This window comes from Lonchura striata, chromosome 5, assembly GCF_046129695.1.
Source record: "Lonchura striata isolate bLonStr1 chromosome 5, bLonStr1.mat, whole genome shotgun sequence".
NCBI classification, from domain to species: domain Eukaryota; kingdom Metazoa; phylum Chordata; class Aves; order Passeriformes; family Estrildidae; genus Lonchura; species Lonchura striata.
Window position 1 is genome coordinate 67,403,820 of NC_134607.1, and position 21,643 is coordinate 67,425,462.

At 40.2% G+C, this 21,643-nt stretch overlaps 1 protein-coding gene across 18 annotated transcripts in view; it reads right to left on the reverse strand.

The window, feature by feature from the left end:
* CELF2 (CUGBP Elav-like family member 2) overlaps positions 1–21,643 on the reverse strand; it is a 547,018-nt gene that overhangs the window by 62,257 nt on the left and 463,118 nt on the right. For 17 of the 18 annotated variants that reach the window (XM_021530962.3, XM_021530961.3, XM_031506833.2 and 14 more), the window contains 2 exons: positions 16,455–16,503; positions 7,726–7,860 (listed from right to left, as the gene is read on the reverse strand). In XM_021530962.3, the coding sequence (XP_021386637.1) occupies positions 7,726–7,860; positions 16,455–16,503 (184 nt within the window). Of the gene's footprint in view, positions 1–7,725; positions 7,861–16,454; positions 16,504–21,643 lie in introns of those variants that run through there. The other variant, XM_021530969.3, reaches the window with a different exon arrangement.

Here is a 21,643-nt window from a genome sequence, read left to right on the forward strand (position 1 = left end):
CAGCCAGAGGCTACAAGGTTAAGTCCTCTTGTTATCTCCATTCAGCAGGCCATTTCCCACTGATAGACAGTGGCCATTTCCACCTTACCATTTATTGGGGTAAATTTCCAATTTACCTCAATATCATGGCAAAAAATCAGTAGACAATGTTATTCTAAAATTATTTGAAAACCCAGACTTTAAGAGGTTTCCATTAAGTGCCCCAGTTAAACATTTGCTAATTTAACCATTCTTCCAGACACTGTTATGTGTATTCACATCTAAGGGTTATTTTTCAGCTACCAAACCTGGACATTCACACACATTTGTTTATTGATTATGTGTGCATATATATTTTATTGTGCATGGAATATGGGATCATATATATTTTATTATGTGTGAACTATGGACTCCTTTCCTTCATGACCAGACTGCCACACTGGATGTGAGCTTAGCCTATGTCATAGAATTTGGTCTATTTAACTCAATAATTTTGCATTTATAATTTAGGCGTTCAGAAAAAGCTGTTGTGAAATGCTTGTATTTACTGCCATGGTCAATGGCTGGACCTTGATTTTCCTCTATGGGACACATATGAACTGGAGGAGGATGGTTTAGTTGGGTACCTGGGATTTAATCAGAAGTTGGTGTCCAAGGACACTGGATTTCATTTCTTTATGTTTCTGAAGGGCTGGGAAAAGCCTTTCCAGCACTCTCTCACTGACTGTGTCACATGGGTGCAGGTGGTCTTTTGGGAACACACTGCCAGCTCCAGCACCATAAATCACAATTAGAAGAGGACGGGACTAATCAGATTTCATGCCTTGTGGTGCAAGGAAACAAGAAAGATTTCCTTGGCCTCTTACCTCATCCTATGAAACATGGCATTGATTGGCGTGCCACGGAACAAGGTCTTCCCAACCCACAGCTACAAGAAAACTATTTGTGTTCTACCCCACTAATATCTGATTATTCCCTTCTTACTGGAGCTGTGGAGCTGACTGGGAGGTAAAATATGGAGAGGAGGATATTTCTATAGCTAATGCCTTGAAATAACTTCAGTTTGTACAACCAACTACCTAGATACACCAAAAAAATACATTGTTTTGTAAAAACAGCCAGCCTACAAGACACCTCACACTTATTTATCAGTCTGGTTTCAAAATGTCAGGAATCACTGACAGAAGGAAAAGGGGAGGGAGAAAGAAGATCTAAGAATTTTAGCTGCTTCTCCAAGGCTGCCTTCTCATCCCCTACAGCAGATAAATGAGTGACTAGGGAAGGACTGCTGGAAGTAATTTCCTTCTGCAGAATTGTAGTAAGGCACCCAGCCTTGTCATGGGAGAAATTTTGGAGCCCATTATCACATCTGCCACGTTGGCTGAGACAACATCTAAACTCACAGGCTTATTCCTTACCCCTCTCTCACCACAAACTGGAAAAGAATTCTGAAAATGCAGTCAAATGTGATAGGCCTCCTCCTTGACCCTGGCCACCCTAAACCTAGGGCTTGCTGCTTGAGTGACTGAATATTTGAAATATTTAAAAAAGCTCAGCACTGCCCCATTTCAGCTCTTGCTTCATGTTTTTCAGGTTTTTCTAGAAATGTTGAGAAACAGTCAGCAGTTCTTGCACAGCCTAACACAACATCAACTGCTGCGAGCTGCAAGTAGAACATTTTTATGTATGGAAGCTTCAGGTAAGGTTCATACCTACACAAGAAACCTCCCTCATGAAAACACCATGGTCTACCTGAGGTTTTAAAGTGAAGCCAAAGGGAGATGCAAAATGCAGAGACATTTTTGGAAGTCTAAAAACATGGTTTTGACACAAAAGAAGACCCAAGAGATTTTCAAAGCCACCCAAGCAACCGCAGTGCTCTGTTAGTGCCTGCTGCGCAGCTGGTGCTCTAATGGTTGCACCACAGCTTCCCAGTACACTGTAAACAATTTTTTCTTCAATTTCTGTAAAGAAACAAAAGTGAAAAGCTGCCAAATACTCCTGCAAGGAGTAGTTGGGATCCTCTGAGATGAAAGCTTCTATTTAAGGAAAAGATAAAGCATGAATAAAAAGCTATGGAAATTGAAGTGTTATTAAAATTAAGCTGTAGTTGGGTTAAAATGTTTCTAGCTGAGATTGCAAAATAGACTTTTCCTTTTCTTTTCCTGTGCTAATACAGCCCAATCTGAAGAAAGGAGCATCCTGGAAAACAGCCTTCTAATGAAGACATCATGCAAAAATCTGTCTTGGTGTCTAAAAAGCATTTCATCTACAAACTAAATTGTACATCAAATTGTTTACCGTAGTGATATCTGGTTGTTAAGTATTACCTAAGACATGCAACGACAGGTCTGAGACCAAGTGCAACAGTTCAGTCTAAAAAATAATTTTAAAAAGTCACAGAGAAGCTCTTCAGTTTATGCACATCAGGCACATAAAGGTATCAAGAGGCACATCCTGTTACCATGTCTCAGCTCTTCAGCTCTGCTGATTTGACTGTTGACCAGATGACAGGTTGTAGATTTTAAATTTCCTGAAGTTCATGCTTCCCTCAAAGCATTTCTAATTGGACATTCAATTACCCACCCTACAAAGTACAGACTTCAGTAAGTGGAATTTACACAAACCCAGAGTTAAATGGGTACCAAAGACCATATTCTATAATTGTGCCTCGATGATCCTCTTGTTGGAATAAAGCCTCTTGCAAATTATTTCATTTCAGGATTGCCTCTTGGGAGGGATTGCTGCAAAACTGCAGTAATGGAAATCTGAGATGTAGTTACTGGCCAAAGGCCAGCAGAGACATTGGTCAGTTGGATGTGTTGCTTTCCTCCCAGCTGCAAAAGAGTTTCAGCAAGGGAAAACAAAATTAAATGTGCCATAATAATTGGAAAAAATGAAAATGTTACCACATTGCAGCAAAATGCATAAAGCACTGAGGTGCTTCTGAAGAGCTATCGAAAACACAGCACTTCCATGTCCTTGCTTCCAATCACTTACTGATGCACAATTCAGAAAGTGACCCCTAATCTAGGGTGTTCCCACACCTGGCACTTCATGCTACTTTAGCTCAGAAAGGAGCAGTAAATATCCAGAAGAAAGAAAACCCCAGCATAAAAGTCCCTCACCTATCCTTCCCTGCAATTAATTGTGATGCAAATACTAATTTTCTTTCACTAATTCATCAAGAAAACCCTTGAATCTGAAAGTTCTTTATGGATTTTCAAGAAATTAAATTGCCTCACCATGGTGTAACTCGCTATTCTGCTTCTAACCTGCTCTTAAAGCAAAGAGAGAATGAAAAAACAATCCTTGTAATCAATGTCTGCAGAAATGTTCACTTGTCCCATGTGCCTGGTGATGTTTTGTTAAAAAATCATACAATTAGGAGCCTAGAAGATGTAGAAAAATGCATTTTGAGCTTTCTCACAATTTTCATGGTATATCCAACTCTCTCTACATGTTATTAGCAGGTTTTTTTCAGTGCATACTATTAACCCAGTTGACTTCTTTCTGGTATCTGATATATAAATCTGCACTTAGCAATACAGCAGAATAATTTGCTATGTGGTGCTCCTGTGATAAGGATAAGAGGATTTTTTTTATCATCATTACGGATGGTAATAATTCCTAGAGTGATACAGAGATATTGATCCACTGATCTAAAAAAAGCATTTTACAAAGGCAGGAGAGCATCGCTACCCTTATTTTAAGGAACAGGATAACAGAGATGATGAGCGACCAACTCACCTGTGGTCAATACAGCACATCAGTGGCACAGCTACACAGCTACAAATCAAACCTGGGGATTTCTGGCTATATTTGCACACTCCAGCTCTTAGTGCCTGGCTGTCTGTGTTTGAATCTGTGGTCATGTAGACATTACATAGTGCTGGGAGTCAGGTGGTCTGCAAGTTTCCTTAAGCCGTTTACAATAAGTAAGTTAAAATCTTAATCATCTGAGGCAGTTCACTTCTACTTTTTCATGATAATGAGGCTTAGCACATGATATCACAATCATGAATTTTTGTAAAGCATATTTAGCTCTTCAGAAAAAGTGCTGGATTAAACAACCCGGCAGGCTGAATCCTTCTCTTGGAATAATGAATACTGTAGAGGAAGTGGCAAGCTTCTTTAGATAGTCCCATGAACCCTGCTCAAGAGGCAGCCAGCCTCTGTGGCTGTGGGTCCCTGGGTTCTTTATCTCTACAGCCAACAGGGTATTTTTATTTTTTAATACCTTTCACAGCTAGGAATTACTTGCTGCCAGCCAGCTAATTTCACAGGGGCTATCCCAGAGCTTTTGGAAGGCAATGCCTTATGGTTGCTGCCTATTCTTGTAGCTGATTGAAATATAGCAAATTACAGGTATAAATAATGGTTATTTCTTAGATGCGGGAGTGAGTAACAATGGGGGAAAATGTGACTCAAGCCAAAAAAAAAATAATCTCAGTTTCTTTAAAATACTGCTCCGCCACTGGAGTGCTGTATCATTACTTTGGTCTCATTTTAGAGCTGAGTTTCAAACAGCTGACAATAGGAATTTGGACTAGAAAAGGTGATGGTCCATTATCAGTAGTGACAGCAATGGCTGTGACTTTGTTAAAGTTCTGTCAGCTTTGGTTAGGAACCAAGTTCTGCCCTCTTGGTTAGGAACTACAATGAGCTCCATCTCTCTCGCCTTCTCCCTTTAGCTCAGCACTTATATCACACTCATCACTAAGTGTTACATTTTCCCTTGATGCCACAGGATGGGATTTCTCCTTGCTACTGGAGCCCATATGGTACAATACAACTCTATATCCTGCCTATGAGTTGACAGCTGACTGTTTACCCTCCCAGTGGTAACACTGCTGATGTAGTGTAGCCATGGGCCAAAATAAAAGTCAACCAAAACTTTTTTAGTCTTTACTAAGTAGAAAAAACTCAAACCCAAACCCAGTCTAAACCAAAATTGTTCTACTGAGCTGTGTAACCTGGAGCTATTCCTTGCAACTATCTGCTGAAAATGCAGATTATTTGCCTGAACTCTTTAAGAAAGCTTGAAAACTGGCATAAATACCAAGGAAGATACAATTCAAGCTTTTTTCATCTGAGATAACATGAGGTGTACTTATTATGCAATTGAAAAGAGATACCAAACAGAGTTTACTGGACCACATTTCCATCTCACTGCTGTGAGCACTGAACTAAGCTCCTGAAAGTTCTGGCATGGCAAGGTCAGTGTTTTCCTCAGACAGTGACTATTTTTCATTCACCCCTCTGTGTCTAGGAGGGAAGCACATCTGGATGGGTGATGAGAAAATAAATTATGTTTGTGGCAAAGGGAATTAACATCTTGGAAATGGTAACATGAATTAAAACTCATTAAAGATTTAGAACTCTTTACAAAGATTTAACAGTGTAAATTCTCCCTCCTGAAGCAGTTTTTCACCTTGTGCTTTTTCAGTCAAGCTCCCTCCTCTGCAGATGTCCCTCAGCACTTTTCATTTCAACTGCAATACCAACCATTTTCACAACACTTTGCCTTCTCTCATGGAGTGGTGGTTTTGTGAAGCTGATAAAAATCTGCTTGAAAACCTGGTTGGTGCAGCTGAACCCATTTTGAAGTGTGAACATGGGTGTGTAGAAAGCAATTCGAGTTTAACAAGGCATGAGGCATGAGGGCATGATGGAATAGCAGTCGTGATTGTGACCGAAATGAACCCGAGCGGCACAGAGGATGCAGCTCTGCTGTGGTTACTGGTGTGTGACCTACCTGGACTGAGATCTTCAGTCTCCAGCAGGAGAGAACAGCACATTAACTGTACAGCTGTGCTGGCCAGCACACAACACTGCCCTGCCTGATACATTGGAGACGTGGCTTAGGAATTTCAGCTCCTGATTGTTGTGAGATTGCTGTTCACAACAGAACAAAACTACCCCACCGACCTCACTCTGTTGGATTTCATAATTAGCTTTTCTATGCTCTTACTGTACTGAGTCTTTTGAATTAAAGCAAGTATGCAGTGGGATTTTTATGGATCCCAGGAAAGATCCATTTCTTTGTTGGATGATGCTGACAAATCAATTAAATTTTTTTTGGGGCTCAAAACATCTGATGTGCAGATCTTGTTATTTCAGCAGTTAATTAGCTCCTTTCCCACTTGTGTCTTCCATCATCCCTTCCTTGTGCTGCTCACACATTGAAATCAGTAAAAAATCAGAAATACTTATTTTGTCTCAGTGTTGGGTCTAGAAAGATAATGGCAACACTTGACTCCATCAGTAAACATTCCTTATTGAACTGCAGGAACCAACCTTAGACCTGTGCCCTAATCCTGCCCAAGGCAAAATGTCATGAGGCTCTCCTTGCCTGAACTGCTGCATCCCAGCCCCAAAAATGTGGGGATCGCAAAGCATAAATGTAAGTGGATAATTTTCTTGTGCTTCCCTATTTATTTTAAGAGTGGCTTTTCAACAAGTCCTTATTGTTCAGAAATAGTACAGTATGTGCTTTCAAGCAGTGCCATGATATTTAGGAATACCTGCACTTCCTTTGCTGAAATTTATAGGTGTTTTATAGAAACTGGAAACTCCCACGCACAAATTGTTGCACAAAATTCTGTGGGTTCGAATGCCTACTAGAAACAAGTAGATCCAAAAGTAAAGAAATAAAATCTAAATCTATACCCATATCTATATGCAAAGTGGGTGCTATTACCTTTTTCTGAGCCTTTGGAAAATGTAATAAAATGCATAAACTGTGTACTTTCTATGTATTTATTTTTCCTATAGATGTGATGTTTTTCACAGCTCCACAATTAAAATTACTTTACTCCCTGTGCCATTAAATGGCTGTGGCAGGTACAACAGCATAATCTTCAACTGAGAGATGGGACTATCGGTTTCCTTTCCTACTCAGCAACCCCCTGGTACTGATGTTTTAAGAAGGTTCATGCTCTGACAATAAATTCAGGTCCATAAACCATGGAGTTAATATGCAGTCTGTGTCATTAATATACATTTATCTTTCTTTTCAATAGATTTTCAGAAGTCTTTTCCATAAAAGGCACTTTTGCACTCAAAAGGGATCACTGGCTATTGAAATCTGTACAGCATTTAATTTCAAAGTTCAGGTTGGTCACTTGACCACTCTTGATGGTGATGCTTGACACCTCTGTCCTGGTTTTTGGGTTGTGGTAGAGGCGCAAGATTTAAAAACTCTCTTTACAAACATTTGTCCAGGCAAAGCTCTCAGGTCCAAGGTAACCTCTTCGTTTCTCACTTACGGCAGACCTATGTTTTGCATAGAGTTACAGAAAACACAGGAATGGAGGAGATAGTGCTACAACAAGGGCCAGTTCCCATCACCCTTCATGCCCTCAAGCAGTCATTTATAGTCCTATCCTTTTTTTTTTTTTTCCTTTGGCCTTGTGCTACAAAGCAGAAATGGGGTCAGGGGAGCAACTTTGATTTTGTGAGAGCAGAAAACTGAGGGTGTTTTCTCAGGGTGCAAAGGAACCTTTCCAGCTGACAAACAGGGTGATAACACAAGTTAATATGTTGGCACCGAGACCTTTCTGACACTGGAAATACAAGGTGATAATTTCAGTCACTGTGAAAAGTTCATGTGGATACCTTCATCACGTGGGATGTATTACAGAGAAACCTCTCGCTGCAGACAGTAGCTCTGCCTACCTTGGCTGTGACATAAAGCTCCCAATTAGCACTTAAGGAAAGAGACTTTACAGGCTGCACACTCACCTCGGCTCAGCCCATCTGGTCCCCGAAGGATTCGGCATTCTTCTATCTGGCCGAACGGAGAAAACATCACCCTGATATCATTCTCATTACACTTCTTCGAAACCATTCCTATGAACAATTTTCTGTCTTCCACAGCTAGAAGATAAAAATAATGAATGAGCAAAGGCCATTTCATCTTTTTGCTGTGATCAATGCTTCATTACCACATCAAACCAAGCTCCAGTCATGTGAGTCTGGCTCTGTGACTGAAGACAAGTCCTAAGGCAAACACTTTATACTTACAACCTCCCTTCCCCCCCTCCTTTCCCCCCCAGATATCTCATTTTTCTCTCCCTCCTTTTTCTAGTGGTGCTTGCTGTTTATATAACATATTAATTGGCTGTCTTAGTCACTCTGCATACACCTATCCTTCATGGCCTCTAAAAGGAAAGTATCCTCCATTAGAGACACTTTTAAAGATATCTTTGCATAGATTCTAATTCAGATAAATTCCTTCATCCCCCTCATGTGTGAAAGAAATCATGATGGGGTGAGGGTAAAGAAGGGATTCTGCACGTAATGATACAAGCTAATGAAAAATATTCCTGAGAAATGTTTTGAGAGCAATTCCTATCTGAGCTTTCAATTTCAGCCAACTTATTGCACAGCACTGGAAAAGGCAGATGTGCAATGACTGCTCTGGAAAAAGAATGCATTACATTTTTCTGCTGGATTTTTTTTAGTGCCACAGCCTTCTGCCCTTCAGGAGGTCAGAAGACATATTTCTGAACATCACCTGAACACCCTTTGATGCGTAATGATGTTGAGTTTGCAAAAAAAACCAAATCATTAAAAACGTGCTTTACCTGAATTATTGGTAGAATATTTCCTGCCTGCACTGTCACCAACACCAGCACAAGTTGGACTGCTGAAGCAGGATGCACACAGTCCTATTAATCAAACTCAAATTTACCGCTCTAAAGCAGGGGACTCTTGTCAAAAATGAAGGAGGTCATCAAAACTTAATTCACTCTGGAAAAACTTCCAAATGTTAATGCACCCACCCATCTATATTAAACCAAAAATCTAAGTGCTTATTATACAGTACATACACCAGTGCTTTCTTCTTCTCTGGAAATGGCATGTAAATCCAATTCCCTGTTAATGAGCAGACTGTCAGGGTTTGTGGGGGAGCAAAGAGGGAAGGAAAGCTTTACTCCAGAGATTCTGCAGTGCACTTACTTATTTCTATTATTGTGCAAATTATTTTTGTAATGAAGTATTTTCATTTCTGGGCTTACAAAAAAAAAAAAAAAAAAAAGAATCCTCCCTTGCTCTCTAACTCTGTCTCCTGTATTAGTACAAGTCTGTCATATGGAAAAAATTGCAGCTGAGGAAGAAGGAACCGTGTCCATTTTTTCTAGGATTTTATTTCTGTTATACTTCAACATTTTCAGTGCATTTAAGAATTTCAAGAATAACAAGAAGAGGTTCATGTTTATTGATCACGAGAAGTGTTTGAAGTAATTTTCTCCTTAAATCGTTGACTTTAAAAAGTATTTGTAGCTTTTATATAAGCAAGCACCAAACCCATGCATTTTTCAGAACCCAAAACAGAGACCAGCCCCAGCAATCCTAGCCTCTCACTCTACAAGCTTGCAAGAAAATTGGTGTGAATTTAACACCCAGGGGAAGATGTTTTCTTCAGTAAATTCCTCAAGACTGAACATTTTCATTCACACTTTATATTGAGGTTCCACACACAGGTGAACCCTCCAGAAAGGGTTAAGAAATGATGAATGCATGGGATGAGACATTTATATACAGATCAGGAGCTGAATATGTGTGATTGCAAATAAGACCTGCAAGTTGGGATATTTTTATTTATATATATAAATATATATGTCTCATTATGAAGCTTTACATCTGATTCATAATATATAGCTGACCTTGATGTTGCTAAATATTATTTTAAGGGTGGGAAGGCTGAATTCCCTCGCTCACAGCTACAAGAGGAGTACAGGCAGCCACTTCTGCTGGTGGAAGGATGCCTGTAAGCTGACTGCAGACAATTCCTATATTGCCTTGAGCAATCTCTTTGAGGAAGTTCCCTGGCCAGCCTGTCCCCTCAACAACAGCCACAGACTGTCCATAATGCAGGAAAGGTTTTGAGACAAGGGATCCAGCTGGGCTGCCAGGCTTGGATTTCTCCACACCATGGCCTGAGGTCAGGCTGGGTGAAGCCTTGGTGTCAAGCACATTTCCAAGCATTGCCTTCTGCTCTGTGTCATGAACCTTGTTTTTTGTGTCTCTGTGTCAGCTAGTACCAACCAGTTTAAATTTGATCTTAGGCTGGAAATACAGTGTGCAGGTCTGCTTAAGGGTGTCTAGATTCCAACTCTCTTTTAAAAATAGCTGCTGGCTAAGTTGGACAAATTCCTGCTACAGTATCCCAAAAGAGGATGCTTGGGTCCTGCTTTGGTGCCAGGACAAAGCCTCAAACCAAGGAGATTCATGTAGAGACTCAAAAGAAATGAGATGTGAACAGAAGGCTTTGTTTTAATTTTCCAAAGAGTAGCAGGTGACAAACTCCCCATCGGCCGCCTCCGGTTTTGGTAGTAAACCTATAAATATGCCATTTAACTAACATGATTTGCAGGTTTGCAGCTTGAGGGTGATTTTATAGTAAATTAAACATCCAGCTCCTGTGTACTGTACATCTAAAAATGCAGATTTCATGAAGAATGCTTGGAGTACAGAAAACATATTGATATGATGACGTGCTCTGCATTCAGTGCCATTAGTCAGTGCTGATCAGTGTTGAAGCTTAAGAAAATTGCTATTCTTTTTCTGGCTAGAGGCCCAGCATAAAAAAACATTTAAAGTGACAATTGTTAAGATCAAAATGACATGTTTTCACTTCATCTGATAGAACATCTGATATTATTAGGCTGAAAGAGTTTTTCCCACATGGAGAAGGGAATACTTTTCCACCTTGGTAAGACTGATTTTCAAGAGTTATTTCTGCATTTTTGGAAAGCCATTTCTTTCTTTCTGAAATGAATTCTTACCAGCCACACAGGCAAGGCTTGAGAATCAGACAACAGAGTGCAAGAAAGTGTGGGGTCAAATGTTTTTTAGAGGTTAGCAAACTTCCCTCTGGATCTTCCAAACCCGTGGATTTTCCTAATGGATTTCTGTTATGGACTGTAAAATGGGGATTAAACATACTGAGACTGGGACAGGTGCTGCTGCTTAGGGAAAGGATGGAAGCCTAAATCTGGCCTAGCTTCAGTGACCTACAGGTTTGGTCTCAGCTCAACTGGTTGTTGGCAATGCCAAGAGATCAGCTCCTTCAAAGAGTGACAGATCTCACCTCTCCCAGCAAGGTGGCATGGCCTTTGTCATGGGAGTCTTTCCTTTGCTAATGATTACAGAGTAGAGAGTAGATTACAGATTTTTTTGCACTGACTGAGTGGATTGATAGAGGCTGTTACCTTCCAGCCAACTCCCAGATCTTAGGCATCATGACAGCATCCAGATGTCCTGAGCTCCAGCTGCAGGGACATCAGGAGTGAATGAGCTCAGAGGGGCTGGGCAAAGCCTGGGAGCTGAAAGTGCTTTTGGCAATGAGAGCAGGCAAAGAAAAAGGGGGAAGGATAACAGTGTGCAAGGGCCAGCACATGTACACATATCTCAAAGCATATCACTGCTGCTTGATAACTCTCTCTCCCACCCTTGGGGTAGGTTTCAACAATTCAAAATCCAGAAAAACCAAACTCTTTTAGCATGTGTTTGACATCATTATTTCTGAACCTCGCTTATGGGCTTAGTTGAACTTTCTGACTATTTTACACCACTCTGGGAGAATGAAGGATATACAACAGTTTGGAAGCAGCAGGTAGGTTGGGGTGGCTGAGTGCCCCTCCTTGATGGAGCAGAAGCAGCCAGAAGGTCACAGTAAACAAGGCCTGAAGTTCTGTTTATAGGAAGGAAAGTGTGAAACTGCACAGTTTCTTGATTAACACATTATGGGGTTCACCTTTAATCCATCCCAACACATTACCAAGGCAGGTTGGCTGTGCTGCCAGGGCAGTTTGAGTGACACATCCAGTGCTAAGCCTGCTGGATTTGGGGTGGGGTTTGCCAGAATGCAGGAGCACTGCATGAAGAGATACAGATACCTATTTTAGAATAAGTAGAGTTGCTCTTGTAACCCTGTCAAGGCAAGCACTGCTATCACTAGCACATGTGCCAGGGCATCATGTTTGAACCCAGAACTCTGCTTTAGCCGTCAAAGGTTATCTGAGATGAAATCTGTCTCTGCTGGGAGGGGAACTTTTCAAACTGAGCCTCCTGTCTTCTGACAGCACTACACCCAGCCTGCAGAAAAACATCCTGAAGCATCTAATTTTTTAGCTTTACTCAATTTGCTTCAGTAATGAGCATTTCTTGCAGGCTGTATTAGATTGCTTGTGCTAACCCAAGAGGATAAAGGAGTAGAGATTATATTCTGAATGCTACAAAAGAATTAAACCCTGTAATAATTGTGAGAAATCTCCCTGAAGATTCAACATAACTTTTTTTTTTCACTCCTCTAAACCCCCAAAATTTTGAAAGATCAAAATTATAGCCCTTTATTGTACATTTCTGAGGAGTGATCTTCAGATAAAGAATGAATTTTCTCCCCAGAAGATGCCTTCTCTTTTGAGCAACTAGATAAGTAGTTAATTATGTATAAATGGCGTGGAGGATTGGTTTGTTTTTTTGTTTTTTTTTTTTTTCAGTTTGGTTTTGGTTTTTTACTCCCATATAGAAGGGAAAAGGTGAAATCAGATTTTTTATCCCTAGCTGTAAGCCTGTGAAAACCCCTTGCATACAATCTGTCAAAGTCACACCTGAATCCGGAGCTGCCTGCATTAATTATCAACTTTTCTATGTGTTAGTGCTAACATATGGCATCTAATTACTACCCCCAATTCAGCAAAGTTGTGCCATTTAGAATTTAAAAATTATTTTTAAAAAATTTCCATTAATGAAATCAATAAAAATAAATCATAAGATTACTCAGCTACCCTCCTCCCTACTTTATTTTTTTTTAATAGAGAATTCTATCATTCTCCCTGAAGCAGTGATGCTTTGATCAATTTAAGAGCATACTGTCTGCAGGATATGTGCCTGAAAGTATTTGACTGTGTTCAAATCCAGATCCAAGACATTTAAGCATTTAAAAATTGTAGGATGCTAATGGCCACAAACAACTTAAAGTCAAACGGGTGTTTGTAAGTTTTTCAGCATCAGACTGGAGGAACCCCCTTTGTTTGAAAAAGGGAAAATGTCCTTAAAAGGATAAATACTGTGAGTGGAAAGTCTAGTAATGGTGGAGCTTTTGAAGTTGAAAACATGCTTTTTTGTCAGAAAATCCTTAACCAAAACTTTCTAGACAGGTTAAAACAACCTGCACAAAGGTGATCAGACCAGGACACACTACAAAATTCATAATCTGCAAATCTTGAAGAGTTGTTATGATTTTCAACAATAAGAAGCTTTTCAGAATCCCCTTGGGTAGTCAAATTAATTAAATCTGAAGGCAAGTCTTGCCCCATCAACTCTAGATACTAAAAGCTTGGTGGAAGAGATCAAGATTTGCTTCATCTGCATGAGCAGATGAAATGACTTAGACACATTGTAGGCAGGGAATGAACCATTGGAAAAGTTGCCCAGCAGAGCTGTGGATGTCCCAGCCCTGGAAGTGTTCACAGCCAGGCTGGATGGGGCTCTGAGTAACCTGGTCCAGGTGTGCTGGAGGTGTCCCTTCCATACCCATCTCCCAGCTTCCATAAGGTGAGCTTGGCCTCTGGTATCAAGGGACAGATTCCTCAGGTGATGCAGACTAAGGGCAGGAACAGTGATGCAAAAGAAGGAGGATTTAATCTCAGGAGTCTCTGGCTTGGATGCTCATTCAAAGCTTTTTCACAAGGGACTCAATATGGGGAGGGGGCATTTAATCACATAGCAAATATTGTTCTTTGAAAACTTCTGTAAATTGAATGAGAGGACCTGTCCTACCTCCCTATGGAACTTGAAGAGATCTATCAATCCTTCACAAACATGTACAAGCTCAGAAGAATTGTAGAGTGCTCAATTTATCCTACACATATTTCCATAAGAAAATTGCTTTAGCCTCTTTGCAAACTGAGAAACATGACTTTAGCCATAAAATCCATTGGGATCCTCCCATGACTCAGAAATCAAAGAGACTCGAGTATTCCTCAAAAGCTCAACTACCACAGATCCTGAAAACCAAGATGCCTTGGCATGTCTTTTTTTCTTTTCCCCTTTGAACTTACCAATCTGGTTGAAGAGGTACAGTTTACAGTTTGCTGTTGGCATGGATAATATACCTCCTCAGATGGATAGCCTGGAGCATATGGGAAACATGTGCCAAACAAACCTCCACATCCCCCATGCTGTTGCTTTTTCTTTCTTGATCTCCAAGCTGCTGGCAAACTGTCACCCACTCCATGAACCCCATGCCTATGCCTTGCCTTTCAGAGGAGCAGTACCATTATTACCATCATCATGGTATTAGTTTGCCTTCTGTTTCTCCATTTGATTAAAAAAGAAAAAAACAGTTCACCATCCCTTGAACATGCCTATCAGAAGTTCCCACACCCTTCAGGAATCTAAATTTAAAAAGGTGTTTAATTTGACAGTTGGAACCCCTGAACTGACAATTTGTTTTTTCCCAAAAAATACAAAGAAAGGCAAGAAAAAAAAAAGGTGAAAAAACACAATCCCTTGTGATCTTTATGCTTGGAATAGATGCCAGAAAATAAGAGAGTATTCCCACAGTGCAGACAGGAGTTTCATGCAGATAACCCCAGACTAACAGCAGCAGCCAGGAGCTAACCTACCCCGCTTTCAAAGCAGGCACTACTTGCAGAGAAGGACAGAATTTGCACAATTCCCCACAGTGTTTTTCCAATATGTTCAATCTCCTTGAGAAAGAAACACTTCAGGCAATGAACAAGTAACTCACTGGGAGTCAATTTTGGCCCATTGCCTCTTATTTTTCTAATTTGCCAAGGAAATTGAGGTGAAATTTGTCTTTGAAAGAAGAACCCATAGAGGCCATACTTAGTTCAGAGGGTTCAGGCCAGCATTTCTGTGCCTAAGGGATAATTGTGCCCACTGCTAGGAGTAAATACTAGTGCCTGGAGTCTGGATTCCAGCAGTAATGTTCTCTTTGACTGCAGTGGGGCCTGAAAAGTTCAGTTCTCCGGTGCCTTAGTCTCTATTCTGAGCACTCAGAGACAGCAAGAAATCACTGCAAAAAATCTTTGGGAAAATGTTCTTCACCCACAGGGAGGCTGGGCACTGGAAGAGGCTCCCCAGGGCAGTGGTCACAGCGCCAGACTGACAGAGGTCAAGGAGCATTTCGACAACGCTCTTAAGGACATGGTGGGATTTTTGGAATTGTCCTGTGCAGGGCCAGGAATTAGACTTTGAGAATCCTCATGGATGGATATCTATCCTTTCCAACTCAGAATATTCAATGATTCTATGATTCCAACCTGAGAGAGAGAACACCCCCTCCCATACAAATGGGTGGTGGCCCATATTTCCTGTGCTTTTGGCCACTATTTTTTGGAAAGTTGTCATAATGGGAAACCTAGTATAATGTGAATTTTTAATTTCCTTCCAAACTTCATAATCCTTGGAGAAGCCTGAAAAAGGGATGCACTACAATTAGCAAAAAAAGAAGCCTTAAAAAAGCCTTGCGGAGAGATTTAGAGCCCAATCATAATTTACATTTGCAGGTATGTAGATCTCTAAGTGCACGGCTTCTGCCCTGATTACTAATTAATGAGGTGCAAAAATGCCTGTTGGAGGAACCAGCTCTGATTATGTGGGCCTTAAGGGAAAATGAAGCTCTTGCAATCTAAGAAGGCAGATGATATCTTTAACATATATTTTAGAAAATTACAGGAACAAATCAAGGGGCAAAATATACACGTATATATTTTTAAAGAATCACATGTTGCCAAGTTGCACTACCATTCGATTATCTTATTTCCCTGAATATATAAACCTGGAATGTTTAATAAATTTAGCTTGCCATCTATTTTGCATGTCATATACATCCACTTAGGCAGTACCCTAGTATTCCAAATGGATATTACTGTCTTTATAGCATTCATTTTTCAATCGTTTTGAGGAATAAGTATACAGAGAGCTCCAAAGTGGGCTTCCCAGCTCATAATGAAGCATATGATTAAAATCTAAATTTGGCTCAGATTCAGAATGGCATCATTCTGTAAAAAGGTACTTTTGGCAAATGTTTAAGGCTGATCATGTACTTACATAATGTGTTAACACAGGTATGCCCTTTTGTTTCTTTTATTTTAAATTTTCAGCATCAACATTTTATCTCCATCTTATCAATCTCAGGTGCTCCCACATCACCTCACTGTTAGGAGAACCCAAGGGAAGGATGTATGTAGTGAGGTAGGTCATGACATACAGCAGGTACAAGAAAGACCCTTTTTTGAGGACATTTCCTTCCTTGTCTAAAGCAGAAGATAAAAGGGAGTTCAGAGCTGCTCAACATCTTCCTGGCATGTCAGTTGTAGGGAAACTGCCTATTATTTTCACCACAAAAGGATTAAAGCAAAAACTCTCACAATGTTGTGCTTACTTTAGTTTAGAGAAAGACACAATTAAGTAAAAATAAATTGAACACATACCATTTGACTTTTCACTATCTGCAGGTTTCATCTGAATAGGATGATGCATCTAAAAACAAAAATGAAAGAGAGTAAGGCAGGTTGGATAGTCATAAAAAATCAAGAGTGATGTTTTCAATGAAGGGCTAAAAAGAGACACAATTTAATATTAAACATGGTGAAATTATATAAATTTGGAATATCACTGTATATTATAGGCTTATAAGAAAAAATAAAATGGCGAAGGAGTATTTTATAATGAGGAAATTTTAAAAAAATAAAATATCATTGGGCCCATAGGACTCATATAAATCTTTAATTTGCTGTATCTAGTTTCAGAAGACCTCTAAAGTTACAGCCCTCTTTAGTTTATGGCATGCTTGGTTTCTGTTTTACCAGCTTTTTTTTTTTCCTTGTGCTCAACCACTGCCAAAACCAAGATGCAATTTTCAAGTAATTTAAGAACTAGCAAGCATTTCCAATGTACTCAGAGGAGTTGAGTTTGACAAATGAACTTTGCTTGTAATTAAAAAACTCTGCTGATTCTTTTAGGACTGAAGAAGAAGAGATCTTGATTCCTAAAACAGCTTCCTATAATTGTTTAGTATCTCATATTTTTGTTTTAGAATCCATTACACATTCATTCATAAAGCTTCCACCACAACACATAACAATTCTGGCTTCCATAAAAATTCCAAATCCTTTTTCCTTTTCAACCTCTTCCTCCATTCATGTCCTTGTTACTGCAGTGTTCTGTGCTGAACATCCCACCTTGGCACATTCAGGCTGGTGTGTCCTCAGCTTTTTCTACTAAATGATACTGCTCCCACACTGAATTGTTGATAGCTCCAATAAAATTTCTACAAATGGTGGTTTTGTTCTTTCAGGAATAATAACACCACAGCAGTTGAGCTCCCTCACAATCAGAGTTTTCCGCAGGAAATTGGTGATAGCCAGCCCTGTGGCCACTGTGGTGTGTTCAGGGAAATTTTATTACAGCTTCTCAAAAGCCTCCAGAACTGACCTCACACTGAGATTCAATGTGGGAGATGTTTAAGCTTGCAAAAAAACCCCCATTTTAATTTTCTTTCTTGGGCTCTGCGTAGTTACTGGGATTTGACTGCACAAACCTTCTGGCAGCAGCAGGGCCACTGCCTTTTCTCTCCTCAGCAATTCCTTACCAATTCATGTGAACAGGTGAAAAAAATGTATGCTTTTTCTACTTTTGTATCATTTTTCAGTGCAGCACAGCTGTGTATTGCCTGAAAATGTCAGAGGCAATTCCACTTTTTTAATAAAAGATTGTTATGACAAACTCTGGGAAACAAAAACAGCTGAGCAGGAGAGAACATCCATGCCCTCATATCAAATATGCCTTCAAAGCTGCACAGAAACCTACATCTGCATTGCTTTTGGTGAAGTAACTTAACCACCAGGGAAAAAGTTGCTGGATTCTTCAGAAAATATAAAATATTGCTGTGAATGTTTCTGTTAGATTTACTCAAAGTCCAGAATGCTCCCTGGCCTTGCAAATCAATGTATTCCCTGTGCTGCTTGCACAACTCCCCAGTGTGTCCTAGGGAAAGGCAAAGCCACAAGGTAGATGCAGTTGTAGGGATGCATAAATTTTCTTCAGTTTTAACAGTTCTGCTCCCTTTGAATCATTTGTTTCCTAAATGGACTTTAATAGCCCAGCACTTGGTTGCTACCACTGTTATTAGATCAGTTTTATAGGAAAAAAAAGGATCTTCTATCGTTCTCTGTCTTCTTTAGTGCTTTGGATTTTTCCTGACATCAACAATACACTGGGCACTGCAGGAGACTTAAAATTTGTGGGCATGTGAGGCAGCATGTCCATTCAGCAAGCAAAAACAGGAAGAAGAAAAGAGGCGTAAGTTGCTCCACAAGGCCATTGCTGTTACTGATGTCTCTGAGGAGCAATGGAGTGGTGAGACAACAGAGGAAAGAAAGGCACGCATTGAAAATTCAGGAATATGCAAGATGAAAGAGAAAAAACCATCCCAATTTCAGGCCTTTTGTAAACAGAGAACCAATCTATTGCTCTTTAGAGATGTGTTTATGTGCCCCTAAGAGGAGATACTTTGAATAAAGGCTATTCTAACAACATTAAAAACATCTCACTTTTCAAACTGCCCAAACCAGAGAAGCCAACTTTAGACCAAATTCAGGTGAAGAAGTTATTTTTGCAGCTCATGGTCACAACACAAAGATCAGTGTTACCTGACAAGCACATTTATAAAGTCATCCTCTACAGTCACACATCATTACTCCAAGTTCATTAACTCAGTAATCTGGTACATTCACAAACCAAGAGGCAAGATTTACCAGAATGCTTCAAATAGGTTTTGACTTGATTTCAAAAGTTCCTGCTAAAAACTCATGGTCCACATTCTCTTCACACCATCAAGATGAATTTGGGAGTGATGCTATCGGGCTTAAAATTGTATCAGTGAAAAACTAATAAAAGATCCAGCTCAGGCCTGGAGAGTTTAAACTGCAGAACACCCCCAGAAAAATGGATGTGATACACAGACCAGGCTTCAGTGAAGAGGAAAGTGGAAAAATACCTTACTGACAGTTTCCTAACATGAGAGGGCTCATGTTGAAGCTTGTTTAACCCTGACCATCACCAATTGATACGTTAACAACCTTTAACACTAGATTCAATAAAACATGCCATTTATAACCTGAAATGGGTTTTACAGAGTCACTGGTTCGCATCTCATTATTAAACTCATTGCTGACCTCTAGAGACAACTGCCGTGACAATACATATTATAAGCTCTCTACCCATAAAATATTTAAAGGTATGTGTAAAAAAGAAAAGAAAAGAATGACTCTCAAAAGAAGTGTGTAGTGAATAAGAAAATTAAAGGGGCAGAGACAAAAGTTAAATAGGAACTATCCTTTCACTCTACAATGAGCAAAAGACAAAATAATCTGTATGTTTTATATCTTTCTTATATAACTGCAGGCTATAAAATAATAAAATAGCTGTGCTTTCCCAGGCACTCCAAAAGATTATAGATGATATAAAACTGTTTCAAATTAGATGCCATTCACTGGAATCATGTCATCTACTGAAATGAAGGATTTCCCGTGTTATCGGAAAGCTGTTATTGTAACTATACATCACTTATGGATCTCAAGGTAAGTGATTTCTCAGTATGTCATGTTGTCACACAAAACAACAGGAAACATTTTCTTCTTTTCTTGGAGAAAGTTTTGCTTATGAAAATACAGTATTTATAAATGCACACTTACAATTAATAAAGAGGCAAGAACAAGAAAAATAACTTCAGCAAGTAATTTATTACCTTGAACATCATCCTATGCTCAGCACACACAGTAAAAGAGAACAACACAGCTCTCAGGCAAGTTCTTTCTGAGCATGGGCAGCTTCCCCTTGCAAGTACTGTGCATGGAGATATCAAACCCAGGCTGGAGTATGGGCTGTGAGGAGCAACCTCTCCTCATCAGTATTACAGAGAGCTCTACTGAACACACTTGTGCAGCAAGCAGGGCATCACATGCCTTTGCTACAGGTGCCCTCTGCCCATCAGTCTCAAAACACACCATACCACCCTTTTACAGCTGAGAGCAGGCAAATGCCTGTTGCCCAAGGTTGCCAATGCCTTGTGGCAGTGCTGGCAGCAAAGTGGGGGCTTCACTGCTGCTTGTGCTGTCACAGAGGCCACCCAAAGCCCAGGGCCAGGAATGTCACTGCCTCTCCTTGGGCGCATCCCAAGCAGGGGTGCTGAGGCAGTCCATAGGAATCAAAAAGGCAAAGAAACAGTTGTCAAACATGCAACCCTGAAAATCCCCCTGAAATTAATGAGAATCTGGCTGCTGGCTATGTCCAGGGCAGCAGCAGGAGTGCCAAGGCCTAGAATTACAATTGAATCGTTATATCTTTTTTCCCCCTCTTTTTCCTGAGTACATCTTGCTGTATGTAAACATAAGTCATTAAAGAAAAAAAAAACCACAGCAAAGCAACCAATGCATCTCAAAGGCATGCCACCTCTCCAGCTTTAGAGCCTCAAAGTCATCTTTTCAACAAAAATAGCAGTACCTATTTACATTCTTGTCAAAGCCATGTGACATCTGCATGGGAGAAAACAAGCTGGCTAAGAGTCTATTTCTGGCAAAAATATTGCAAGGAAATTAGATTAACCTGGGTGGAATTCTATCTGGGAATTTGGAGTCTGTCGTGGTGATTAAGTCATCATTTCTGTCAGATTACTCTAATCGGCTGTCAGATACGATTCCACAACCCCATCTGTAACTTGGCATCCTCGTTATTCAGTCGATGTTACCTTCTGTATACAAAACAAACACCAAACAAGGAGGTGTGTGCAGTCTAGCATTTAGCAGAGTCATTAGCTGTGATTACTATTGTGTGGTTGCACATTGCACAAGGTGATCAGCTCATGGTTTCCTTTTGTTTAGTCGGGGGGGGGGGGGGGGGGTGCTTCAAATCAGGTGCAACCTTATGAGGGGTCAGGGGTGAATGGGTAAGAACTGTCTCCAGACATGGACGAACATGGGATTGGCACACTCCAAGTGACCACTGCATCAACAGCAACTGCTTAAATCACATTTCAGAGCTGTCAATATATTTGCTGGAAAGGCTTTTGGACACCTGCTTTCCATCAATTTTCTGAAGAGAAATGGGCATTCAGATGTTCTGGGTAGGCTAAAGACTTCCTGCAAGCAGCAATTTCTGCGAGTGAAACAAGGTTTTTAGGAGGAGGCAGTTGGCACTCGAAATAGTCTGTATTGGCTGCTTTAAGATGTTACACGAGTATGATAGTCTTACACATGTTTTTGGTGATTAAAAGCAGGAGATGCCTTTCAGTGAAGATGAAGGAGCTGATGGGCTCATTTTGCTGCAGCTGTGTTGAGTCTGTGAAATTTGGATACCCTCAGCATCTCTGAAACTTTGGCCACCTAGACTGAAAAATCTTTTTTTTTTGATGGTCCATTGCAAAAGCACCTTCATACACGATTACTGCATCTGTTAGCAGCTTTTGTGGGCCATTCCTGCCACTGTGGATGCACGTGTCTTGCTCCTGTAATTTCTAATGCCTTGAGGAAGGAAAACCTCTTGGCAAGAAAGGACTCTGAATGCACATCAGACCTGCCCACACCTTCACCCAGCTCAGCATGGCAGTCAACGACCACCTCCT